Source organism: Lepidochelys olivacea, assembly GCF_965140295.1.
Source record: "Lepidochelys olivacea isolate rLepOli2 genome assembly, chromosome: 10".
NCBI classification, from domain to species: domain Eukaryota; kingdom Metazoa; phylum Chordata; order Testudines; family Cheloniidae; genus Lepidochelys; species Lepidochelys olivacea.
The window spans coordinates 4,248,367-4,276,338 of record NC_140420.1 but is presented as its reverse complement, the minus strand read 5'-3'; the positions used below and the strand labels follow the sequence as shown (position 1 = coordinate 4,276,338).

The 27,972-nt window shown below is 42.7% G+C and overlaps 1 protein-coding gene across 1 annotated transcript; it reads right to left on the bottom strand.

The window, feature by feature from the left end:
• Positions 1-2,908: 2,908 nt before the first annotated feature.
• ZNF598 (zinc finger protein 598, E3 ubiquitin ligase) lies at positions 2,909-27,700 on the bottom strand. The gene is made up of 12 exons (XM_084641398.1): positions 27,172-27,700; positions 21,003-21,115; positions 18,870-18,999; positions 16,443-16,654; positions 14,915-15,132; positions 14,232-14,349; positions 11,892-12,070; positions 10,957-11,038; positions 9,441-10,195; positions 7,989-8,124; positions 6,582-6,726; positions 2,909-6,400 (listed from the first exon to the last, which is right to left on the bottom strand). Exons 1-12 carry the CDS (start codon positions 27,355-27,357, stop codon positions 6,053-6,055), a joined length of 2,622 nt encoding a protein of 873 aa, XP_084497524.1. The 5' UTR covers positions 27,358-27,700; the 3' UTR covers positions 2,909-6,052.
• Between the last annotated feature and the right edge of the window lie 272 nt (positions 27,701-27,972).

The following is a 27,972-nucleotide window of genomic DNA, read 5'->3' as shown; positions in this document are numbered from 1 at the left end:
TTTATTAGAGCATAAGCTTTCGTGAGCTACAGCTCACTTCCTCAGATGCATATCGTGGAAACTGCAGCAGGCTTTATATATACACAGAGAATATGAAACAATACCTATTCCCACCCCACTGTCCTGCTGGAAAGCCTGCTGCAGTTTCCACGATATGCATCTGAGGAAGTGAGCTGTAGCTCACGAAAGCTTATGCTCTAATAAATTGGTTAGTCTCTAAGGTGCCACAAGTCCTCCTTTTCTTTTTGCGAATACAGACTAACACGGCTGCTACTTCAAAAGTATATTTCTTGTTTGCAAAATTTGTTAATGAGGCAGTTGAAAGGTCTAATGACTTCTGACCTCGTGATGAGCAAGTAGTTAAAATGACTTTCCCCCACTTTTCTTGTAGTAAAAAAACATTTTTGTCATCGTTAATTCGGCTCATTTCAACAGCTATTTAAATTGCAAATAAATACGATAATTAACAGTGAGACACAGTCATAAGCAGTTTCTGTCACTGAGAAAACGGAGTTACTTGAACTCCTGACTGTTCAGAAAGGATTAAAATATGCATTTCCAGTGAAAGTTACTTTTACTGCACCTGAAAGACACAAGCTTAGCTGCCAGTGTCTAGAATATTAAAGCGGAGCAGGATTTTCACATTACAGTGACCAAACTAAAAACTTCTCCCTGGTTAATTTCAGTCATTTTTGGCGCTGCTTTGAGATGAACTTGCACCCAAGCTGACGTTCCAAACGCCTGAGAATTTTTGCATCACTCAATCCCATGGCCAAGGGGTTCCTGTCCCAGACAGGAAAGGAGCTGGACAAGCCGCAGGCTGCTGCTCTTCTTTAGCCAGGCGCCTCCTGCTGGCCTGAAGCAGGGAGATGCAACAGGCAAATGCATTAGGGGAGATTGCAGTTGACAGGAACGCACTGAGAAACCCTCCCATTAAGAAGACAAAGAACCTCTGAATCCCAGCGCATTATACACCTACGTTAATTATATGACTATTGTGATTCTCTCCCAAATCAGTCTTGCAGGAGAAAAAAAATCAAATTATTTTCATACGGGGTATAGTAGAGCTGTAGCAGTATTTTCCTTAGAGGGAACACTGAAAATTTAGCAGCACAAAACACGTGTGTTTATATTTTAGCAAAATTATAATCCGTTTAAATGTTTCCTTAAATTGATTGTACATGTGAGATGTTTGTTCAGTACATTGTATTTTTTCTAACTATATACCTGTTCCAGAGTTTCCTTGTAACTGTAAAGAACTGAGTTCTGTCTGACTGCTGGAACTGTCCTGATCAGTGGTGTAAATGCGCTAACTATTACAATATGAATGTAAGCACCTGAGGCCTACATTGCATTTTCTCATTTTTTCCTCCCCAAACGGAGCACTCAGTGGGTTTCCGCCGAGGTCTGGACAAGAGTACAGTCAGTGCAAAAAAATATAGCCCCGCACAGACACACCAATAATGACTGGCCTTGGGGGCAGCAACCCGAAAGTATTGCTTGAGGAACACAGGAAAGACAATGTGGCTGTGATTCGACACCTGCAGGCGTTAACTTCACAATCAAAGGGCACCTTGCTCTCCTTAGGGCCGCATTTCGTTTGCCAATCTTCGCTCAAATAGTCACTATGTTTAATGACACTTGTAATGTGACCCCCCCTTAGGAAACTGGCTGCTCTTCCAGGTTTGGGGAGGTGGATTAAGCACCAGGGAAATTTTAGTGGTGGCAGGGAAGCCCTGCAGATTGCTACTGGCTTAGAATCAGAGGCGTACAAAGCTGTAACCGACTCAGTCAGTGCAAGGTGAGACTACAGCAGCACTTGCTCAGCTGAAGGAAGTCCTGCCCTGCTCTCTGCAGCTGAAACCCTTCCGTCTCCCAATTACTCCACTCCCTGCTGCATTGGTGCTTAAGAGAATAAAAGCAAGTGCCATGCTCCAGCCTCCATGGACTCAAAGCTGATCTGCCTTTAGTGTTGGGAAAGCCGTGTGGAAGCATGGGTAGTCACTGCACACTTGCTGCCCTATCTAGGCCACAGTGATGAATTACACACAGCCCCATGAGGCTGTTTTATACAGTCACGTCAGAGAAGTGTAATTAATGTTGTATTGAAATGCGCAAGTCACACCTGCCTTGGAAACAGTATTTTCAAAACTTTTAACAAAAGAAATGTTCTGGCTTGTTTGCCAGTGTGGTGAACTTCCTGTTTAAACTATTTTACTGGGTAGTAGCATAGATCATGAGCTGTTAAAGAAACTTCTGAATTAACAAATAGGCTTAAAGGTAGCATAAGACATCTGACCTCACTGCAGCCGGTAATGAGACATGCCTACCCCTTGCATTAAATTTTGTTTCTAAGCAGTTTGCAAGATTCCAAGGCGTTCCCTGTAGCCATTTTAAGTGTTAATAATGCTGTTTATTAACTGTTGTTACATGTCAGTGAATTGTGAAGTAGACTAGTGTACGCAGATACAGATGTCATTAAATAGATTCTTATGGACTATGGTTAGCAAATTACTAGATGTCAGTATAGTAATTGTAGTACGTGAATTGGGGGTTCACATATTACTTATTCAGATCACCCCTTTCTCTTCCCTGTTTTTCTGTTGTAAATTCACTGTGGTTCAGTAGATATTAGCTGCTTTTCTTGTAACGATCCAGACCAAATCTTATAAGCATGCCAGGATTTTGCTGTGAATTTGAGCGTCATGCCAGGCGCTCTCCATATGCTGTTTTTACAGGCTGTTTAAATATATACTGCATCGTGTTCCCTAGAGATCTCCAAAAGCCCAGTAGATAATTTACCATACAGAGGGCCAGTTTATGCTGCTCTCAGGCTAGTCTGCTGAAAGCTTCTTCATTAGTGTTAGCATGAAGTTTGGGTGTAAAAAGAATAGTGTGTTTTTTAAAAAAAAAAAACAAACAAACAAACAAGTCACATATGCCTTGCTGGAGAGTTGTTCTATAGAAATAGCCTTGATACAGAATGCCTTGGTGCAGTAACAGAGAGACATTTCAACACCAAGGTTAACAAGCAAACAGCGTGCTTTTGCGTAAGCGTCATTGTTGTTTTTGCATGTTCAATATTGTAGGGTCAAAAGAACAGCTGTATATTGGCAATGTCTCACTAAGGAAAAAGTATCATTTCCTACCTTTTCATTATTCCCCGTGAGTAAAGAGGACATGATAAACTGAGGTTTAGTAGAAAAGTTTGGTTTTTTTCTGTCCATAACAAAATGTCTTTAAAATAGTGTACAGCGTTTGGTCCCTGGCCTAGTACTCTCATCACCACCACAGAGTTAAGTTTTGTTTTTTGCACAGATGCTTTGAAGTAGGCCAGTTTCCTGGCCTGTAAAGTGCCCATAGTACTTACCCTACTTCACAGCTATGGTGAAGATCAGTTCATGTTAATACTTGGCACTTACTATTCTAGCGTGTACCTTTCTTCTTTTTCCTCAGGTCTGCATTCCCGTAATTCACACTCCCTCTTCTCTCCCACCACAAGTCAAAAAGTTAGGGTATGTTTCAGTTCTACAAGCTGCAGGTGTGGTCCAGGCTAACTCTAAAGACATCATTTATCACTGAGTCATTCCCATGGAATCAGTATTTCTTTTATATAGAACTACCACAAACTCACTTTTTGGCCTTTTTTCTAGTGTGTGTGTGTGTGTGTGTGTGTGTGAGTGAGTGTGTGAGTGGCCTATTAGCCCATTTCCATTATACATTTATTCACGGTACTTTAACAAACAGTGCTTCTTGGGGCCATTCATGTAAAAAAACGAACAAACAAAACCCACCTCACAACTGAGGCTTAAACGATGGCCTTTTCATGCATCAACTTGAAGCCCAAATTTAGCTGCCTGTATTTTGTTGCAATATGCATTTAAACCTCAGATTCTTTAATAGTTTTTAATATCAAACTGATACCAAATGTGGTTTGCGAATTTAATTTTTCCAGATACCTCTTTACAAGCAGACCGTTTCAAAGAGTTGCAGTTGTCAATAACCCTACGTGCATTGTAGTAGAAAGTGGACTATGTATGGAAGTAAATAAAAATGTTTACAATTTTTGTATCGATCTTTGGAAAGAACAGTCGGTGACTGTGTATTGTCAGTGTCCGTGTACCAACTGCAACTTATTTTCAATAAAGATTTAAAAATCAATAGAAGTGGCCTGAAAACTCCAGTAATACTTTCTTTAATTATGTGAGCACATGGAACAATGAACCGACATCAGGCTAGAGAAATGGGTCACTTCAAGTTCTCAATCCCCTAGGTGGGGGCTACGTAACTGTTTGATAACACAGAAGAAACTAACTGAAAATAAAGGGAAGACATAAGATGTTCTTTCAAAGAATATGCATTTCATCACCTCTGAACTTTACAAACCAAATTAAGTGACAAGGGGAAAGCAGTTTACATCATGGGTCAATTGCTTATAAAAGTGTTATGAGCAGCCAGCAGATAAGCATGTAAGTGCTTCATAGTAAAAAGTACTTTTTAATGGTGGCAGCATGACAAACGTAAAAATACCAATCTCTATTGCAATGGAGATTTAAAATTTAGGAACAATAATTTGAAAACATTAACCCTTGCTATGTATACATGCATCATATACACCATCATGCAACAAGATACACCCCTTAGAAAATCATTTTTCTTCTCCATTTCAGAGGATATAGCCTGGCCCTATGAATAATGGTACAAGATCAGGTATTCAAAAATATCCTGAGTTCTATGAAAACAAAAACCCACAGATAGTGCAGTCTGGCATCAAGCAAAATCAATAATAAAAGAGAAGGCAAAGATAATTAATTTCTGTAGCCAAGACTAATGCTTCAACAGCTCAAACTCAGTTTCATCAAAGTGCTGCTTAAATAAATGCACTATCTTGTCGCTCAAAAATTAATTTTAATTTCTATTCCTATGTGTTAAAAATTAAACATGGTCTGCCATGATTGGTGTGTATCGGACACTAAGAAGCTACAGCTATGAAAGTGCACCGCAGGAAAGCTGCTTGGAACTCCCTCAAGTTAAAGCTGCTGCTGGAGGAATTGCTTCAGATGATAATCAGCCCCTCTCCCCAGCCCCTCCGGTTGGGATTTATAAATGCCAAGTGGTCGGAGCAAAGCTCCTCCAGACTGTTGTCACCAAGGGAGTCCAAGGAAGTAAAACACTCCTACAATTCTTAACAGCTTATCCTCTTCAGTGCAGACCACTGTAAAGAGATACATGCACTTAAAGGCACTGCAGAACAACAGAACGGTCAGCGACCAGCAGCATTTCGTGTTCCAATATGCCGTTTGTTTTGCATTAACACATCCAAGAAATCAAACATGGCAGCTGTTAAATAAAATTATGGTGAAGAAAATGCCCTTTGAAGAGAATAAACCTTTGAACACTACTACATGCAGTACTACAAAATAAGTTTCTTTAAAGAACACGATTACATAGAAAGTCAGAGGCAACTTCAAATCCCAGGTTCAACTACTCACAGAGAAAGATCAGTCCAATTCAAGTAGCAGTATTTCAGCTTTCAGCCAGGAATATTCCTTGCTATATAAACAGCCAGGTGTTTACAGCAACATTTTAATGGTCTTATTCACCAGTGTAGCAGCTTCCATCTCTCTCCCGAACTCTGCACCAATTACCTCCCTCACTCTTTGTAGCCACAAAGACAGAATATTAGCTGTAACCAGAATAGCAAGGAAAACACTGCAGAGCTGTTTCCACCAATAACAATGATATAGTTCCACCCTTTAACTGTAGTGTCTTGCAAGGTGGAAGGTGGCCACTCGCCTGACGAACCTGCAGTGTTAGCCTGTTTCCAATCAGGTGTTTAGGAAGCTAACATTTTGGGTGTTAACTAGATACAGGTTTAGTCCAGTGATCCCGTTACACAGCTCTTTTAGGCAGGGCTGCACTGAACCTCCCAATGCTAACCTGTGTAAGACTACTCAACTGGCCCTCACAGTTGGCCGCACTACACTGTCAAACCTCGTTCCGAAAAAGTGCACGTTTAAGATTGAGACTGTTTTATTGGTCTTTGTGAAAGCTAACTGATGATTCTGCTGATTGCTTGTAAGGAAGGGAATTCTTCATCCTCAATATGCAAAGCTTTGTGGGAGGCTATGTCCTGCTGAGTCAGCACTTGCTGACATGTCGGGCAGATGCAGCAGTACAGGTCAGAAGCAGAGTCCATTTGCCAGACATTCTTTTTGTTCTTCTTGGGTTTGTTTGAGCCTTGTTTCTCCTTAATTCTGAAGTCATTGTGAGCAGAAAGCAGTTCTTGTTGCTTAGCTGCGTCTGGCAACAACACCAATAACTCATTAAAGATTTTCGTGAAGTTCTCTCCAAGAAGCTCTCGGCAGCTTTGGTAATACTCTGCCGCAGAAATTAGCCCCTTTAGTTAAAAGAGAATCACGACAATTAGCAATGAAAAGAAAGAGTATACTGACCAAGGGTGAAATTCATCCCTCGGTACCTCTAACCACTCAACCTCACTGTTCATTTGTTGCCTCAATGCTCAATGAGCTGACAACCAAGTAGGACTTCAAATATTTCTAAGGGTTTCCACTACTTACCTGTCTGAACTGTCCAGAATGAGTTTTAAATTTATTGAATCTAGACTCATCGCTTTGAAGAAATTCCTTTATAGACTGTATTAACTGAATGTTCCTTTGCTGAAAATTTTCAGGTATCAAGTAAGATCCTCGACAGGGTTTTGGCCTGCATTTGGAAAGAAAGTGAATTAACACCTCATGCAATGGCAAGCGACTGAAAAATGTCTTAGATTTGTTACAATGGCCCTTGCCAATCTCTCACCAAGGGGTATGCTACCGCTTCACCCAATTATACACGGAACTCCCACTGGCAACATGCACCCATGCCATGGAGATGGGTGCATGTTGCCAATGCTCCCAGTTCTTCCTAGATGGGGAGAACACGTAAAATGCAAGTTTAATCTAGTCTTGATCCAAACTCGCCTGATCTGAAACATGCTTCATACAGTGTGTTAATTAACTGGGACCAAAGGGGAGTTATTTACAACAAGAGATGTCTGCATGAGGATGACTGTTATCTCATGGTAGCAATTTTAATGGAAAACAAAAAACCCCTGCCCCTTCTCCCATCCCACTGTAGACATGGCCAAAGAGACCAACCTTGGAAAGGATCAGAACCAAGAGTGGCATTTAGAATACTTTGTAAATTTCCCCCAAAAGCAAGTTCCCACATGCAGACAAATATTTCTTTCTAGTAGGTGAGTCATAGTGATCTATTACAAGGCTGCAGTATACCGCAGCTACTAGAGTGGAGGCAAATTCAAGACTGTGCTTATTGCTCCAGCAGTAAGGATTCTGATATGCCAGTACGGAAGCAGAATGGGAAAAGGTTTCTGAGCTACTGTCAGAACCCAACCCACTGCCCAAGTTACTTAAACAGCCTGGTGGCATCAGCTGGAACCTCCACAAATCCCAGATAATTAAAAACCCACCTTCAAATTCAGCTTGGTGTTTACAACCTATGGGTGTGGGTGTCTTCTGCAAGGAACTTTCATATGTTTGTGCAACACTAGAAGTGAACAGCTTTTTCTGACAGCAAGTCATGCTTCCCTTGGTGAGATGGAGTCACTATGCAAAGGTTTTAAGGATTTCTCGCTGTAGGTTTAGGAAAATATGAGGGAGTCTGAGCTGGTCCCCCGCCCCAAAACATACATGTTGCATCTGTTTGGACTTGCTCAGATTCAGACCTATCTACCAAAATGTAACTGACACCTACGTCTCTACACATCACCAGGAATCTGACTTACAGACCCTACAACAGAGATCTGAATCAGGCCCTTACTTTTGTATACTGCTGGCCTCTTAAACCTCACCTGTTCAGGCTAATTGCCCCAAAGCAGCATGCAATATTAAGAACCCCTACATGAGAGGAACTGAAACACAGATTGTGTGTACACTAATGTGAATTCTCGAAGCGCTTTTACTTACTCGTTCAGAGATGTAGTGACAGGATCAGAGACATTGGTGGATGGAATAACAGTAAAACCTGGAGGTGGTTTACTAACAGGCACTGACAGCCCCGGAGGCGGAGGGGGACTCTTTAATAGCCCCACAGAGTTAAAGCCTAGATTAAAATAGCACAGAATGGGGAGGAAGTTAGTGCACTGTCTATGCTACGCAGCCAATCATCTCTCAGATACACTCCTTCCCTTCCCTCAAAAGTCTGCAGACATGATACATTACCATTTATAAGATCCAAACAGCTAAACAGGTACCAATGTATCTGAAGACAATTCAAACTAAGGGATTAATCTGCTGTTTTACAGGCCACTGATCCTAGTCCGACCAAGAGATGCTACGAACTGACTGTTCTTCTGACACAAAGTTAAAGCCCTAACTATTGATTTACTGCTTCCAACAGAAAGTGAAGTGCAAACACGCACTGGTGGAAAACACACGTTTACATAATGGAACAAATGGCAAGGTCACAGCTTTACTCCACCTGAACCACACAACCGACATTTTCCAGCAGGCTGCCATCTGGCGTTACACGTAACCGAGAGCTCTACTACCAAGGCTTGGGGCATTGCCACCTTCAGGAGATGCAACTGCCCTGTGCTGCATTGGGTGTAGGAGAGACACTGAACTACCGCAATCTGAAATAGTGGCTACCAGCTCTCAACCTCTCCGTGATATTTTCCTCCGAAGTGCAGATTCTTCCCTGCCATTTAGGTCATTCTTTTGCTCTGGGAGAGCTCTCAGCATGAGTTTTCCACTAGGAAGGCAGCAGGTCTGGGTTTATGAGTGAACTGCCCTATCTATTCGCTATGCACACAGACTACATTAAACTACACAATTCTAGGGGCTTGATTCACTATTGTGTTACTTCAGTTACACCCATCATAGCACCACTAAAAGCCAGGGCATTACATCCATGTAAAGCTAGAGTAACTGACGGATCAAGCCTATGTGTATTTATTATTTGTACTATGATCGTGCTGCTAGCTACTGTCCACACGTAGTAGAAAGACAAACTGTCCCTCCACAAAGGAGCTTCTAAACTAGCCCTTGGAATACCCAAGCGCACAGGTCCACCTGGTATTACTCATTAGACAAGCAGGAGTGTTCGGAGGCTGGCTGCTTATCTACAAGTTACCCTAAATGCCAGACAGAACACAGCAGCTCTGCTGTTGAATGAGGCAGGTATTTCCCAACATTTCAATGGAATTTTAACAGGACAGGGCCACAGGGGAGGAGTTCAAGCGGCTCAATGCGGTTTGCTGGGCTAAAACGTTTCTACTTTACTCTCTAGCCCTGCGAGCTACTGTTCCCATTTTAAGAGTAATTTTGGCTACCCATGGAAGCCACTCCTCTCTCTTGCACGTTTCACCTAGCCCATTTATTTGACCTAGTCAGAATGGGACTTTTTGCAGGGGTTACCTGGTGGTGGTATTCTAGATGGTCCCGAGCTCCCGAGTGCTGGGAAGTCTTCCTGAGATAAAGTCACTGGAGGCTTTTTAAGGCCAGGCGGCTCTTTGGATGCATTACAGATTGCTACTGATTTTTCCAAGTGACCGTTCATGACAGCTGCGGATCTGTCGGAGAGGTGGAGATTTGCAGGGGCACTTGGAGTCTGCTCAGCTTCTGCCAGTTTTTCCAAAGCCGATGCAGGAAGCAAAGTCTCCTCTGGCAGCTGGGGGGATGATGCTCTTTGCTTCTCAACTCCCATCTTCTTTTTCTTGCTCACTTTAGTAAAAGTCTGCGAGGTGGAAGCTGCCAGCAAGGAGGATACATCAAACATTGTCGGTGTATTTCTGATCTCCTGGGTCGTCAGGCCACTGCCACTGTCTTCGTCATCTGACAGGGAGAGTTTACTGCTCTTCCTGCTTCCTTTATTGCTGTTCGAGGGTGCTGGTTTTTTGGCCAGATGGTTTGAACTGGAGCTGAGGGAAGTGACAGCTTTAACCGCGCTTTTATTGGAATTGTTGCTCCATGCAGATGTGATGTTAGACACTGTTCTAGCATTAGGCCTCATTTTGGACACCAGAGCCGGAAAGTCCTCCTCTTGAAAGGCTGTTTTCTTGGCAGAAACTGTGTATGTTAAAGACACCCCAGAAGCGATGGTGGGTGCTGCAGAGGAGGAAAGGCTTGGGAAGTCTTCTTCCTTCAGCTTCACTGATGCTGGCTGAGCAGAGCTGCGGGAAGGAAAAACACTGTGTACAGCAGTCACAAGGTCAGCACAGAGGAGGCACAAATCCACTGGGCAGAAAGAGCTCAACATCTAACTGCAGTTTTCCCTCAAAAATACTATCATTTAGCGGAGGTGTTGAGACTCACAGGTAATTGTGGGTAAAATTAAAATGCATGTGTGCTTACAAATAGGTCATGGGTTACAAAAGCCCTCCCATGAGATGTCACACTGCAAGTCTAGTGAGACTTCAGGAGCACATTGTCTGGGTCTGGACTTGGACACTGCCTTAGAAGGCTTGCATTCCAGACCGGTACACAGCAGAAGCAACCACAGGCTTTAGAGTGGCACTCCAGTAGCCACCAACTTTGAGACGGTCATCCGGTAGCCCCTTTAAGGACCACCACTGGCTTCAGAGGAAGACACACATCCATGCTCCCACAGTACTTGCTGGCTATCTGCTGGAGATAAACTGCAGGGTTAGAAAAGAGTAGTGGTCCAAGAGGATGGGATATGGAATGATTAGAAACTTATATGAAGCAACCTTTAGATCAAGCAAGACATGGGAAGTGATAGCCTACACCTCGTCAAGCAGTCCCAGGGAGGCCACATGGGAGGTTTGCGTAGCCAGAATTTAGGGGAAGGGGGAGTAATTTCTCAGAAATAATTTAACTTCAAATTACCTGTAGAACTATTATCTGCCAAACTCGGAACCCAAGTGAGCTTATAAATCAGACTTCACTTTGCTACGATCTTGCACAAACTTACCGTTGCAGAGGCCCTGCTGCTGAGCCAATCGCTGGAAAGTCATCTTGGCTTAAAGCACCATTAGCAGCTGCTTCTTTTGGAACTTTGACAAAAAGACCAAAGAAATGCTCTTAACTAAAATTCATTCATTTCTGCCTGGAAACTATCAACGAGCATCAGGACACCATAACTAATTCCGGTTTTGGTACTTTATGCCACTCTTGACTGTGATATTCTAATTCAGAAAAATGGACGTGCATTTTAAACTAATGTAAAAATGCACTTTTCCATTCTGATAACTACATTTGCTACTGTTTCCCCATGTCCTGGGTTTAATTTGCAGCATATTAACTATAGTCAAGAAGAGTGACACTAAGCCACTGGTTTACGTATGACAGGTTTGATTCTTGACTCCAGATATAATCCGAATAAATAGAGATGTTAATGCCATATGAGTCTTCAATGTATTTTATGATACTGTAACAGGAATGTTTCGCACTTAGGTTACAGAATGACATTAAAACACCAATACTTAGTATATAATATTTAAAGCCTCACTTGAAAAAGCACAACATGGCAGGCCTTAGCTTTCCGATTCTAGCAATTTTACACCAATATTGGAAATTAATTTCTTCACACTAAGGGAGACATCCAACTTAGAAAGGAGCGCAATCTAAACCTACCAGTGTCTGTACGCCAAATCAGGATGTTGTACACACTTTGATTTGATTATTTTGGTTGTTCGAGTATTTCTGCCCAGATCCATTTTAAATATGAACACACTGCCAGAATCCCAAAGGAAGGAATGACACTCAGATATGTTTCAAGGCAGACTAGCTGGGTTGGTCTCTTTAATGGCCAAAATCAGTTCTTTGCCATGAATTCCATAACCATTCACACCTTTGCCCATGCCTGTTGGAATTCTCTACAGCCATCAGAACCCGCACACAACTAACCTGTGGCTTCATTTGAAGGCTTTGGCACTCGCTTAGTGTTGGACACTTCTGGATCCCTCAATTCTTCTTTTTTACCTCGACTGCCATCCTCTTTATCCTCTACCTGTTTCTTTTCTTCTTGCCGTTTTGCTGCTACTGATGCCCTGACTGCTGCTGCAATATCTCGGTCTTCTTCTTCTCTATAAGACAGGACAAGTTTTTTAGGTCTAACAGAAAGGACTAATGGGCTTTTAAGCACCTTTGTCTCTCACTCCAACTTCCACACCTTTAAATTTCATATTCAAACTACTTTATGTCAACTGCCTTATGCTGCCACCTGCTGGGAAAGGTTGCAAGTGAAACTCAACTTAATTCATATCATCACATCCAGGTTCAGGCTCTGGTGAAACAGGCAACATTCATTCACCAGACTTTTAAATTCCACATATGGTGATAACCAATATCTAAGTACAGCATGAACCAGGATGAGAATATCAGAGATGCATGGGAACACTAGTTTCTCCCATTCATTTTCAAGGTACGAAAACCTCATTTGTATGTCCAAGTAACTCAGTGTAATATGACAGGTTTCAGAGTAACAGCCGTGTTAGTCTGTATTCGCAAAAAGAGAAGGAGTACTTGTGGCACCTTAGAGACTAACCAATTTATTTGAGCATGAGCTTTCGTGAGCTAAAGCTACAGCTCACGAAAGCTCATGCTCAAATAAATTGATTAGTCTCTAAGGTGCCAAAAGTACTCCTTCTCTTTTTTCAGTGTAATATGGTTCATCATGAACTTCCAACACATGCAAGATCCACATGCGACACACCAACATATATGGTGCCTGGAGATGGATTTTCCCAATGAAGTTACCAGTAACAAACGCACCACTGACTGCCCAGCAAGAAAGAAAAATAGACATACAGTAGGTATAAAGCTCTTAGATACTGTGTGGATGAAAGGAGACGAAGTGAAATTTAATTTCAATACTTAACCCTCTTCTTTTTCCAAAGCACAGGCCAACCAGAGACCTGTTAGTTCAATAAAAAAAGCACGATCCTTAGAACAGGAACTTAATGACTGCCCAAACCTAAAAGGTCCGCTAAGCCTGCAAAGGCATGTCAGTTACTTCAGAAAATCCTACTCAAAAAAGTCAGGAATGAAAATAATTATCTTAAATCAGAAAATCCTCAGTTATACTAACCCACATGTTGGAGAGTTCAGGATAACAACTTTAAGATTACAATGCCCATCTACTTTGGCAAGTGCAGAGTCAAAACTTCATGTAAAATACTTTTGTTTAATTGTGTGCGTGGTGCCCAGACTTCTAATGAAAACTAGTCACATCCCTATCTAAGGAGTTGGTACTGTAGTTTCCTCATTTTCCTCACTTTCCTCCTGCCCTCCCACCAAAATACCATCATAGAGGTGGGACTGGAAAAGGGACCTCAGTAGGTCATCTTGTCCAATCCCCTGTACTCAAGGCAAGACTAAGTAATAACTAGATCATTCCTGACAGGTGTTTAATGACAGATTAGACAAAGTCCTCTCCTGATGGAGGTTGTTCCAGTGCTTATCTACCCTGACAGTTAGGACATTTTTCCTAATGTCCAAACTAAACCTCCCTTGTTGCAATTTAAGCCCCTTGCTACTTGTCCTATCCTCACAGGTTAAGGAGAAGAATTTTTCACCCTCCTCCTTGTAACAACCTTTTACGTACTTGAAAACTGAACTGTTATGTCCCCTCTCTGTCTTCTCTTCTCCAGACTAAACAAACCCAATTTTTTCCCATCTTCCCTCATATGTCATGTTTTCTAGACCTTTAATCATTTTTGTTACTCTTCTCTGGACTTTCTCCAATTTGTCCACATCTTTCCTGAAATGTGGCATCCGGAATTGGACACAATACTCCAGCTGAGGCCTTTTTAGTGCAGAGTAGAGCAGAAGAATTACTTCTCGTGTCTTGCTTACAACACTCCAGAATGATGTTCACTTTTTTTTCCAACAGCGTTACTCTGTTGACTCATATTTAGCTTGTGATCCACTATGACCCAGAGATCCCTTTCCGCTGTACTCCTTCCTAGGCAGTCATTTCCCATTTTGTATTGTGCAAATGTTTGTTCCTTCTTAAGTGGAGCACTTTGCATTTGTCCTATTGAGTTTCATCCTATTTACTTCAGACCATTTCTCCAGTTTGTCCAGCTCATTTTGAATTTTAATCCTATCCTCCAAAGGACTTGCAACCACTCCCAGCTTGGTATCGTCCACAAACTTTATCACTCTTTACAAGTTTATATCATTTAAGAAATAAGAAAATATTTCACCTCTGCAGTAAGTTCTACAGCACACGGGGTTACTCACCTCTTGTATCTCCAGCTCCCTCTTCTGTTTTGCTGCCCTCCTCGGAGTCCCGATTTACCTGGTCGTCCTTGCCTGTTATATCTGTCAACTTCTTCATAGTCCTCTCCACCCACAACACCTGACCAGGAGACATGTCCAATCATTCGCTCAGTTGTTTTTCTAATCTAGGAATGTAACACCATCGCTCCATAGATGATTGAAAGATACTAAAATATATTAGTACAAAAGGACCTTTCCTGACTCTCAATCAGCAACCACTGATTTTATAAAACCAGCTAGCCTTTACCATTATTGCATTAAAATGCATTAGCAGTATATGGATTCCATATATTATGGGACTGTGATTCAAGTTTAGGACAAATTTCATCTTGATGTGCAGAGATTTCTATGTACAGCTTCCAATAACATAAAAAATATCCATGTATTGCCCCACTCTTAGTACCAGATGCACCCCTGGGAGTACCATGGTTGTCACTCCCTTCATTCATATTACTTGTATCCCAAGCAATTCTAAGGTAGATCAGAAAGTCAGTTGTGAAAATAATACCCCTATTTTGAAATGGGATGTAATCAGTTTGCAGTCCACAAATGGCCAACTTGCACACCGAGTTTCTGAAAATGTTCAAAGCCTTAAGAAAATAAGAAGGTATTTCTGGCAACTTAGTCTTTCCAGTCTGACATACCCTCATTCCTCCGTTGGTGCCTGGGAGCATAGTTGAACTGAAGATCAATCTGTCGGTTCTGTCTGGCCTCAGCCCTGTTTTTGCTGTGGCAGGCTGTTTTGTGTGCTTTGTAATCTATTTCTGTACGGAAAGCATGAGTGAACTGTTCTGTACTGCACTGTCCCTCTTCACAAAGGAAGTGCTTTTCACGGAAGTGTTCGCGAAGGTATTCGTAATCACTGGGAAGAGGGCAGACATTGATTGGTTAGTTCAGCAATGCAGTCAACTTAAAAAAATTGTTCATTCTTTAAAAACACTTTGAGTGTTGTCACTCCATTTTGCAAACTCTAGAACAGCGACCTTCTGCACGCACTTCTCTGTGTGTCAAGACACAGAACAGTTTAATGCATGTTTCAGAGAAGTTTAACCAAATTCACTGCACGATGCCTCACTGACCATGTCACATTAGCCCTGAACAAAATCTCCTCCATAAAAGGAACTTTTATTCAGACCTACTTTTCACCAAATAAATCTTAGACCATTGGCTATTATGGGCTTATGTAGCAGAGCTGCAGAAACTTTCACAGAACTGCACTCCAGAGTCTAATTTTTGTTTTTAACCTTGAACTGTGAAGAAACCTTAAAAGCATGAACTGGATATAAATGGATGAAGGGCTGTCTGAATCTGCAGACAGTCTGAAGCAAGATCTCATACATGTGAACTGTCCCACCCATTGTAGTGCTTTAATATGGAGCCCTAAAGATGACAGTTTAAATGTCAACATTTAAATTATTTGTAGTGAAATAATCATCAGCAACATCCATCTGATGTGTTTGTCCAATAATCCTAAACCATCCATTGTGTCTTCCTAAGTCTCAAAGGCTAGTTTCCCAAATATGGCTCAATTACCTGCCAAACCCCCAGGCTTCCCCCATGAGAATTAAGTACCAGCAAATTCACTTAGAAACTGAAAGTGAGGGAGCAGTAATAAATACATTGATTTTAAACACAAAGAGAGAGACCAGCTGCTGCACTGATTAAATATTTCTTTACAAACCTCCCTTCCTTTATTAAACGTAAATGTAGCCATAGTGGCTCAGCATTCCAGTCTGCCACTGAGGACTGCTGCTGAGTTCAGAGGGATTGCCTCTTGCCACAGCATTTAAGGCCAATTCGCTGCACAGCACAGGGTCTGATCAGGATCTCTCATTCATATATACAGTTTTATACAACTTTTAAAGCTCAATGGCTCCGTTTGCACTGATATAGCGCTAAGCAATACATACATCCCATTTTCAGTAAAGCATGTCTCTGTTGGCTTCAGAAGAGTCAACCAGCCAAACAGAAGAAAAGGTGGGTCTGTGAGTCCCAGGGTTCCATCCTCAATACAAATTCTAACAAAGATCAAAAGCAATCTGCTCACTCTTGCATTGGGTGCCTTTGGACAACCTACTCTCAGAGACTGAAAGCAGATGCAATCACCTTTCCATCAAGATTTAAATCTTTTAATTAAATTAAAAGAAACTCAAGTCAGCCACTCTCACAAACCTGTAATATTCCTGAGCACCATCTGAATCACAAAAGTGGCAGAAATAGTGATCTCGTCTCAAGTGTTTCAATAACTCGTCGTTGTCTAAATAACGCTCATCACAAAATTTACAAAGGGGATGCCCACGATGAGATGTGTCGTCTGGGTCCCCATGTATTCGATGTCGAGCGAGGTCTTTGCGAGAATACCACTTACGTTCATGTGTAAAGATCTTAAAGAAAGAATTACCTCATGTCAACAGAGAACTACGCAGTTTACTGATGGAGTAAATCAGGTTCTACCAATCTTGATGTCATGGGCCAACGTTACTAGTCAAAGCAATTTCCCACTTTCAGGCTATGAACAATCTGTGATTAAATGGTTCCGTGAATGGGCGTAAGAATTCAAGTCCCTCTCCAACTTAAATCTCATTTACATTTCACTCACCTGGAACAATGAAAACAGACCAGTCCACTTTTCTCCTAGTACATTTTGTTTCATGTGCTAACAATGTAGCACAGTTTGGGTTACAAACTCTGTAGGAAAAGTCTTTAAATCTAAACCATCTTCTGAAAACACTTAATATTCTGCTTACCAAAGATTGGGCAAATGTAAATGAAATGAGTCAGCTGTTATGCATTTGGTAACAGTCCTCGTACAGCTACTGGGTGCCATGCTTATATACAAACATTGGCTCAGTCCACAACTGCTGCACAACTAGCCAATATCTTGTCACTACTGGCATGGAATTTGTTTCTCTAGGAAGAGAGCTTATAAAACTGAGGCTACCAACAAAATACACATATATACAAAAGACATTAGGCATTGATTTGATGTAACTGTTTGAAAGCGAACCAAAAAATTAACATTGCCAAATACTCTCCAAAAACTGGTGGTAGATATTCAATATATATCTTGTCTAGACCAAGGGTATTAAAGTCATCTTGGGCAGGGATTACTTTGGCTTCATTAACATCAACAGACTGAGCAGCTTTAATTCTCAATGGAACTAGGACCTTCTTTTCCATGGGCATTGTCCATATTTAGTTCTCCAGAATAAAAACGTTTATGAAGTGTTCGGAAAGCGTAAAGCACTGTGCAAGTGCTAGATACTATTACTGCTCTGGTTTCTTATCAATAACTAACTACAGACCCATTCTTTCTATCCACTGTCTACTTAAGTGCCCGCGTCCAGCCTGGTATTTCTTATTCAATATCTGTGAAAGTAAAAAACGTAATCACAAAATTGTGCGTGACGAGTAACAAATATATTTTCTTCATGCTCTGAAGGAATTCCTTCCCTCATTAACCAGTGCTGACAAGTATCATTCACGTTGGAGGTTAGAGGTTACAAGTGTTCTTTCAGCAGCAGCTGGTGATTTTAGCTGAATCACTTCGGCGAGAGCACTGCTCTCTACTCTGAAAGCTCAAATTTAATCTTTCGGATGGTATAAAGTATTAACTGTCTAGCTCTACACAGACTCAGACTTTAAGACCAGAAGGGACCATTATGATCATCTCCATTATGATAATCTAATCTGACCTCCTGCACATCGCAGGCCACATAACAATGGCCATTAAAAACAGAACCCATGTAAGAAAAAAGATGGCAATATGCAGTTTTAAGGCCCACTGTATAGTGACCTGTCAAGGTTACAGGCAACTCAGCTTTCCAGTGGAATCTAGTGTGGCAAAACAGGTGTTATAACAGTCAGCGATTGCATTGTGTGTAAGCAAGTTACGTACAGCTGTTTCATCCCATGTCACCACCACTTTATAGCAAGATACAAGATATCTGCCTCTGTACAGCCACACAGGATAATGAAATGCAATTCTATTCCTTTTAACTTGCTCAGGTGATTTCTCATCATATACATGAACTCACTGCAAGTTCTAAATACTTCTGAGTTGGTTTTGCTCTTGAGGAGGACTCTGAGGTCCTATGATGCACCTTGTTCTCTGAATTGGCTCTGAACTTTTTTAGAATTAGTTTTTGGTTGGGTTTTTTAAAAACAATATAAAAAAAAAAAGAGAGGTTCTACAGAAAGCAGATCTCCATAGTCAGACTTTCTGATGAGACTGCAAGCAGGAAATTAGACCCATGCCATTAATCCACACCTGGGGTGGAGCTAACGTCATAAGGTTTTTTGAGATGGCTGGGCTATAAAGATATATATATTTAAAATAGAATCCAGACAGAAAGCCTTAGATTTCCTTAATTAACCAATTTATGACAAGTGGTGGTTATAAAATGCTGCAAGTCACTCAAACAGACTTGGGAAGGTGGAAGAAACTTCTACTGGGTCATTGATTCCATTTCTCCACCGTGTCCTTTTTTCCGTTCTGCCTCTCCCTCTCCAGCAAGTCTCCTACAAACTTAGTTTACACAGATTCCCATGCAATGAAGTCTCTTTTTCCCTGCCGTAAAGCACATTTTTATGGCTCACCTTCAGGTGTTTAACACATAGTTTACAACAGAAGAGCTCATGCTGTTTTCTCATGTGCTGTTCCAAGTCCACAATGGTGCTGAAGGGCCGCACATCTGGACACAGAGGGCATTCATGCTGCAGTAGCTTCCTAAAGGACAAAGATATTCAAGGAAGGTTTATCAAGGTTATTTCAAATCCTATCCCAAAAAACCTACACTTCAGCAAATGTTACAGTGAAAAGAAAAGTGTTTTATCTTTTTTAAGCTGTCACAGCAATTTGTAACTCACGGAGGTTGGATTATGCTCATTCCAAAATACCCTCGATCATTCCAGGAGCAAAACTGAAGTAAACTACATGGAAGCTGGAATATCAGGAGGGGGAGCAATACAGCTACCGATTGAAAAGTGATACAATACTAGAGTGCACGGCCTATGAGCAGACTGTAATGTGTTGGAGAATTCTAACACAAGGGTGTGTTCTCAACTTCCTCCAAAGGTAATGGTAAAAAGTTTGCAGTTTAATTTGTGATTTGTTAAAATCCAACCAAGTTAAATCTTTTTGACAGGCGATAACCTCATGCAATATTGTATCTACATTATATAGCTGAAAAGTGACCTCATTTGCAGCTAATTCCATATGAGTGTAAGGGGGGGAAAAAGAAGAGCCCTGATCCTGAAAGAGGAAACAAGTAAAGCACCATTCTACAAGGTGACAGCAGAAGCAGAAACACAGTCCGCTATTAGGGAACAGTTTAATGGGTTTAGCTCCTGACTGTCATTCTGCAGCTATTCATGGCATTCAGAAACCTCAGCACAAATCACTGGGTTTGGCTTTCAAAAAATGTGACATTTCTAAACAGACACATCATTACAAAATGCAACTGCTCAGAGCAAATGTAATTTATTAATCAGAATGTATTTCCTACTTACCCTGCAGTCATTTACTAATAATAAGAGGCAACAAACAACATGTTTCTGGGAACACTTAGTACAGTAGAACCATATCTCACTTATCTGAAAACTCCTCACACAGTTAGTCTAGCAAAATCCCACAACATACTTCCATTTTCCATTTTAAGTCAGAAGGCCACCAAACCCACTATCCAATCCAGCAAACGCCAAGCCGTAAGAGAATACCAATGCACTTACAGAGTCCCATCCTTGGACCAAACAAGGCTGAATGCATTGCACTAGTCTCCAAGAAAAGGCATTGGCTGCATTTACTCCTCAGCCCTATGCCCTTCCATGTCCCGTCTCCCGTCACTTATCTTTCCATTTAGCTGATCCCCATCCTAAATGAATCCACACAAAAAACCCAAACAAACATTGAACTAACACGACATTTGCTGCCATTCCATTGTTCATTCTGCTTGTGTTACACTCCTTTCCCCCCACCAGTGTCTGTATTGTCTAATTAGCTCTTCAAGACAGGGACTTACAATCTATTTACTACTCCACGTGAGGCACTATACAAACACAATGAGGCCCCATTCTTGGTTGGTTCTTAAACACTATGAAAAAACATGATTAATAAATCAGGTGATGATATTGTTCTTACTAACAGAGACAGCACTAATATAAGGAGTAGAGGTCACTCAGCATCTTGCTCACGGCCGCAGGTGGGAAAGACGGAAAAGTGACTTTTAATGACAAATCAGATATTAAGCTGCTGAAGACCTAGGATTTCAGACTTAAGGAGGTGTCCGTTTTGCAGCCCCAGGTCTCTTGGACACTTCCAGGCACACACGTTCAATTTTCTCCATTCTTCAGCATGGTACAAAATACACACATTGCAATAAAATTTCCACAAGCTGAGTCTGCACTGTTTTACCTAAGAGCAGCATGCATTTCCTGTTGCATACTGGAGGACAAGATATTATTTTAGAGATCTCATATTAAAGTCACAGGCTACCTTCTGTACAGACTTGCCTGGGACCCTTTTTCTAATCTGTCTACCCTCATCTTTCTGAACAAACTCAATATACCCAGAAATCAACTGAAGATGCCAGGGTTGTTAGGCTAAGGCAAAACCACAGCTATAATCAAGGTCATCTCCTAGGTGTTCTTCCTGTAGCAAAGCCCACTGCTCAAGGGAAAAAGGAAGGGAAAATATGATAATGCTAGGAAGATGAACAGAATGCTATGTTTTACCTATACAGTGCAAAAACTTTTCCATCAGCAAAATAGATGTCATATTTCTTCTCATGCTGCAGCTGGTTAATTGGTATTGTTGAAAAAGATGCAAGCTTCCTTCCAAAGACCACCTACAGACAACAAACAGGAAAGATTAGAGAAAGCACATACGAAGTTGTATGTTATTTTGGTCTACAGTCGATCACCATTATAACCTAAACTTGTTACGAATACTTGTAAGTGTGTATTGAATCCCAGACATACTGAACACTTGTTTCCCACCCCACTCCGCATATGCTGCTGGGAGATAATATAGTGAACTTTTATGATATAAGCGATCAGTGACATAAGGCAGAGTCTCGTCAAGGAAACAAGCTAACAAGAGTCAATAAGAAAAAAAAATGCAAAAAAGATTTTTTTAAAGGATTAGTAAATTCAGATGCATCCTATGTAAGTATTGTTTACAAATAAACCAGCAGCCCAATAAAAAGGAAACATAATTCTCTTCCCTAATAAACAGCCAGCCAAGAAACAGAGAAACACAAAGGAATCACACCAATAACGCAACAGTCAGAATCACCTGCACCAATTCAGACAAGTTACAGTAGATCTCTAGTTGTTTTTCAGTTGACACTAGGACTGCTATTGTTCATGAAATACCTCACAATAGCAGGTCTGAGGTACTGTGTGCCCGTGTAGTATGATCATTATGAGTCTACTGGCTTCTTCCAAAGTAATTTAATTTAACCAAAACAGTCTTCCCCATGACACATCCCTAAATGTGCATGAGACTCAAACAAGTATGGCCTGTTTTCTTACACCGTTACACACACTACACTGTCGTTCATCTTTAAACCTACTTTCATCCACCCCAAACACTATGCTGATTCTGTGACCATTACTTTTGCCACTTCCGTCTGCATTAGTGTGTCACCAGAGAAGATTTAGTCATACTGACGTTCCCAGCTGCCTTTCTTGATCACACACAAACACTGTGCTACTACCAGACCTAGTCTACGAAGCAACCCAGCTGGAGTGCCCATAGCTCCACTCTTTTTAGTCAGGGACTTACTTTTCGGCACAGCTTATTTGCAACAGCCTATCCTGATTTTTCCCCCCCACACAACAGTACGACAGGGGGGCTAAAAGGGAAGTCTGTCGCCACTGAAAAACCAAGAGGATATCTGGAGCAACTATAAAAGAGAAAGGATGGCCAAATGCTTAGGACACTAGCCTATGATTTGGGAGACCCTGGTTCAATACCTTGCTCCACCAGAAACTTCCTGTGTGACCCTGGGCTAGTCACTTAGCTTCCTTATGCCTTAGTACTACCTCACAGGGGTATTGTGAGGCTAAATACACTAAAAATTGTGAAGTGCTTTGAGAGCTACTGATTAAATGTGTTATATAAGAGCCAAGTATTATTACAATAAAAGGATTGTTTGAAATAATTCAAACGGGTGAAAGATGGCATAAGGAACAAAAGCTGAACCCACAAAATATAGCAATTACTATGAATAATTACTACAAAACTGAATAGCTGCAAAAGTTAATGTCCTGTCCACACGGCTAAGATCAGCTGGTTTCAGCAAAGAGAGAAATTTTTCAGTTTGCTTCTCCCTTGGACAGCGGCCATAATAAGCAGCTGCAGCATGAAACTAGATGCTTAGGGGTAATAAGTCTACAACTCTAGGGTCTATCCCTGCGAGCATGCTTAAATTACAGCAGAGGCTCTTTCCTTGCCAAGCAATTCAACCTAAGCTACAGATGCACTATGTTTGAACACACTGGTACTCGACATCACATTCAGCCTCAGACAGCGTGAAGAGGACCAACAGAAAGCGTACCACCACATCAGACAGGTAGGCACACAAGTCTTAGCCAGCCGGAGTGGTTCCAGTCTGTATGCAACTGTAGATGGAAGGAACGCAGGCCATTGGAACAGCAAACCCCCTTTTATAACCTTGCCCTCAAAATGTTTGAGAACAGGGAGGGATGGGGCAGGAGAATGCTCCACCATCCAAGCTGCACTGCCAGCGCATCCTCGGAGTGGGAATATGTAAAGCAGTGGTTCCCAAACTAGGGGCACCGCTTGTTCAGGGAAAGCCCCTGGCGGGCTGGGCTGGTTTGTTTACCTGGCGCATCCACAGGTTCAGCCGATCGCAGATCCCAGTGGCCGCAGTTCACCATTCTCAGCTAATGGGAGCTGCGGGAAGCGGTGCGGCCCGAGGGACATGCTGGCCACCCTTCCCGCAGCCCCCATTGGCCCGGAGCAGTGAACTGTGGCCAGTGGGAGCCACGACTAGTCAAACCTGCGGATGCAGCAGGTAAACAAACCGCCCCGGACCACCAGGGGCTTTCCCTGAACAAGCGACGCCCCTAGTCTGGGAACCGCTGATGTAAAGGCTACTCACAGAACTTACTTTTATCCCAGGCCTTGAAGCAGACCCAGAGGATTATTCACATGTGCAGAAACCACCACAGACTGAGACAAAGCTTTTATCCATTTTCTAAAATACTTTCCCCAGCAACATTACCTTCAACTCCCTCTAAGCTTCTTTGTAGGAGACTCATCTTTCCACTACCACCTTCATTTAAATGTTATGTTCTGAGATCAGACAGTTTAACGTCAAATAATCATTTCTCTTGCACTGCTGTTAGTTTAACTTCACGTTCCATAGCTGTGATCATCACTAAGTGAATGTGGAATGTCTACATTTATTCACTCTCCTGCTTCATGTACTTCAGCTTTATTCTCATTCCACCATGTGGATAAGACCACATGCACTTGACTCATTACATATTTACCAAGCTGCATTTCCTCACCCAGGTTGCCCTCCATGGGGATTAAAACAAGATCTTCAACCATCAGAGTACAACAAGACAAAGACAGAGCTGCAGAAGATGTATGTAGTCTGGATAAAAATCATATCAATATCCCTAACTAGGATTTTAAATAAAGTGGCATTCTATACTACTGTTAACAAATTTATGTAGTAGTGAGGAAAAACAAACAAATAATGGACTTCTGGCTTCCACAAAGTCTGGGTCTCTTATGCACATTGATAAAAGATCTTCACATTGCTAAAATGATTAGAGGAATTGAAAAGCAGCCAATGAAGTTTATTTGGGAGGAGCTCTTCATTTGGCAAGGAAAAAACAACTGTTCATACTTCATTTCCTAGCACCTACAATTCATTTTTATAATACCATTTCAATCATTCAATTTGGGTGTTAATTCTTATTCCTTAAATAGCTCAGATCTCTCCCCATGTCAGTGCTGCACAAATAACAAAAAACATTTTGAAGGCTGACAATTTTTAAATGTGAATTTAACATTCTTGAAAAACAGCTTGCAGCTCTGGAAAGTGAAGTCTTACTTATAGAACAGGAAGCACTAGTGCAAGCTTCTCCATGCTGCCATCAAGGTGCCTCAACTCTGACCCAGAGAACCTCCCTTTCAGGATAAGAAGGCTGTTGACTTGTTTACTGAGACTGCCAATGAAAAGTGGTAATTATTGTGTTCTTAGTGACCTGAACATTTTTCTTTGGGAACTGGACTGAGATCCTTCAAACTCATTCCACATCAATCACCAGCCATCAGAGGGTCACTACCAACCACTGCATCCGATGAAGTGAGCTGTAGCTCACAAAAGCTTATGCTCAAATAAATTTGTTAGTCTCTAAGGTGCCACAAGTACTCCTTTTCTTTTTACTACCAACCCTGGCTGTATTCAAACTTCCAACCTACAGAAGAACGGCTGATTAGTTCCCCGGCACTTCCAGTCCCCCAAGATTATATTCTTAATATTATGCAAAGAGAAATGCCTGCAGATATTGACACTCTGAGAAAAGTAGATGGAAAATACACTAAATCTAACATCAAGCGAGGACAGGTAATAGAATAATGGAGTAAATAGGAGTGAAAATATGAACTGCAGACAGGAAGGGCAATCCAGTGGCTGGAAACGGATTTAAGTCTGCAAAAATGGAGAACTAGAAAAGCAGTGAGGAACCATGACAGCAAAGAATGTAGCATGCACAAGTGGCAAGTAGTTTCTACCATGGGAGAAGATCAGCCTCTTCAGAACCAACTACCTTGGAAGTTCAGTTGTTCAGTATGGTTCCAATATCTTTTATCTCCACAACTACATACTAGGATGATGTCTGGACAAGTCAAAATTTTGTTGAGAAGAGAGGCAGAAATTCAGAAGAGGTCTGTTGAGCAGCAGAAAGCTAACACACAGAGGCTGCTCCAAAGTCACCCTGCATAAATTCACGGGTCAGAAAACCCAACACATTTCATTGTCTCAGTGTGTACCTTGGAAGTAATAATAATAAAAGGATATTGCACATGCTGAAGCATTATCTATATTGCCTTTTGCACTGACCCAGAAATCATCTCATCCTCTCTGAAGAATGCAAGTGGGAGAAAACTTTCTTATGTTTCAAAAATAAGTTTGTTTGCCACCTTGCTACATTCTTGCTTCTCTTCCAAGCTCCAAAGAGACATTCCAGACAATGCAATTAGATAACTGGATCCAGCTGACTTGCTCTCGTGCACTGCAGTAGGAGTTTGCAATACTGATTTATAAAAAAGGAGTAAATTTCAACATATAAAAGCACACTAAAGTTCAGATAAGGTTTTCCCTTTTTTAAAGAAAGTACTGCAGAATCCTCCTACTTGAAAGAGCTGTAAAAGTAAATACGGTCACTATCACGATGTTTTGTAATGCAGGACTTGCGCAAGTCCAGAGAGAGCACGTAAAACACCTTCCCACAAGCTTAAAATCAGAGCAAGAATCCAGCAAGGTGACAGGCAGAGTTATTGGTGTCTCCTTAATACTAACACTAGGGAACAAGGACAGGTGTACGTCAATATTTAAAATAAAAATCAAAGAAGAGAAATAATCTCTTAATACCTTCTCTGCTTTTCAATACCCTTCTCTTTGCACCTGAACAGTAGCTGCATCATTAGGGGCAGAGCTCAACGCCAGGCAATATACCTAGCAGTGAAGCTAGAAAGCTTTTCTATGTGAAAGAAATATAAAGAATATCTCTCTAACTACAGATCTGATTTAGCCATAAACTATTTTGGATCCATCATCCCCATAGTCTGACCTTCAGCACAAATTTGTTCAGCATTTTAGTGGCCCACAGAAGTAGAACCCATTTCCAGAACAGCTGTGTGACCATATGGGAATGCATAGTGAATGCATATCTTTTCTATTAAAGTTTACTTTAACAAGCTGACAGAGTAGTAAACTTTATGGTCAGGGTTTCTACAACTCCATGAGTCCCAACACACTAATTCCCAAATTGGTATTTTTGTTAGTGAGACAGAAGGAGAAACCTCCCTTCCTCAAGCTAAACCGGCTTTTGTACTATTGGCTGTGCGTATCTTGGTCTCTAGGGTGTTACCAGACAAACAGGGTGGATCTGGGTCCCCACCCTCTCTATATAAGGCAGACTTTGCTCTTTATTACATTAATTAGCGTTTACAGTGGTGACAGCTTCACACACCAATTAGAACAGACAGATGGTCTCTGGAATGATAAATAATACTTAGCCCTTCTCCATGGGAACATGTTCCCATATTTAGCAAGGCAGGATTCTCCATCCTAGACCAGCGGCACAGAACCCATGGCAATTCAGAGGGAGGCAGGATGTCCTCGCGAGTACCCCGTTGACTGTGCAGAGCTGTGCACCGGACAGCCCAGAGGGATTTCCAAGACGGCCCCAGCGCTGAGGTGTCTCTGATCGGGGGCGCGGAATCTGAAGGCCCCCCAAAGGGGGAGTCCCATACTCCAGACCCGCCCCCGGCTGCTCACTTAAAGCAGCGGCTTGACCACGCGATGGCATGACACCGTCTACACGGCCCCAACACGTGGTTAAACCACAGCAGCGACTTGAGGTGCAGCTCCTTCAGCGTCCCTGCCCACAGCCCGACGGGCCCGGCCGGAGACGAGTGTACACGTGGGGAAAAAATCACACCCTGCCCCGCGGCTTGCACCAGGGGACCCAGCCAGGGCCGCCTTCCCCCTTCTCCTCGGGGCTACTCCACCCACCCACCGCCCCCCATCCTCTCGCCCGGCCCGGCCCGGCCGCCTCCTCCTCCTCTCCCCGGCTCCCCGCGGCCGGCCGCGCCCCGGCAGGCCCCCCTCCAGAGCGCTCCCCCCGGCCTCACCTGGCCCAGCTCCTCCCGGCACACCGCGCAGTACCGCACCCCGCACAGCGCCCGCATCCGCACCGAGCAGCGGTAGCAGATCGGGTGGTCGCAGCGGCCCAGCGCCACCACCTCCAGCTCCCCACAGCACAGCACGCAGAGCCCGTCCGGGGGACCCGCCGGGCACGGGGACGGGGAGGCGGCCATGGCGCCCCGCACACGCCGCGGCCTAGGCCCCGCTCAGCCTAGCAACCGGCCCGGAGCACAGAGATCCCGCCGGCCTAGAGCGCCGCTCCAAACCGAACGGCTGGCACTCCTCCAACCATAGAGAGCCGGGGTGCCCGCCCAGAGCGCGGTCCGCCGCCTTTCCCACCGCACTGCTGCCAGCGCGGGCCTCGCCTAACCATAGAGTCCCCGTGGAGAGTACCAGCTCCAACCCTTTCGCGGCCAAGGAGATCGGGCTAGAGCGTCGCCGCTCCTTAATCTCGCTGCCCAATACTCCTCCAGCAGTCTGACAAGAGAGACGCAGCCTAGAACGCCTCCCCCCATCCCGGCGTCTCTCTACCCATCAGTCTCTGTAACCATAGAGAATGACTATAGAGTACCTCCGCGGTCAGTGCCCCCTCTAGCCGTGGCTGACTGACCTCCACTAAACTGGAGTCCTCCCCATGGGGACATTTCAGCCCAATCCTTGTGGGCTTCAGGGCTGGAATCAAATATTTACCATCAAGAGGTGCAAACCCACCGTCACTATGACAACCACCCCGGGGAAGGGACCCCTCGTCTTGGTGATCCAGCCTGAGGGCTTGGGAGTGGCCGAAC

Coding starts and splice junctions, on each gene's coding strand:
- ZNF598 (XM_084641398.1), bottom strand. CDS start 27,357: ATGGCCGCCTCCCCGTCCCCGTGCCCGGCGGGTCCCCCGGACGGGCTC. Junction 19,000..21,002: donor AAAGTTTTTGCACTGTATAG/GTAAAACATAGC, acceptor TTTGTCCTTTAG/GAAGCTACTGCAGCATGAAT. Junction 8,125..9,440: donor ATCTAGAATACCACCACCAG/GTAACCCCTGCA, acceptor ATTTTAATCTAG/GCTTTAACTCTGTGGGGCTA.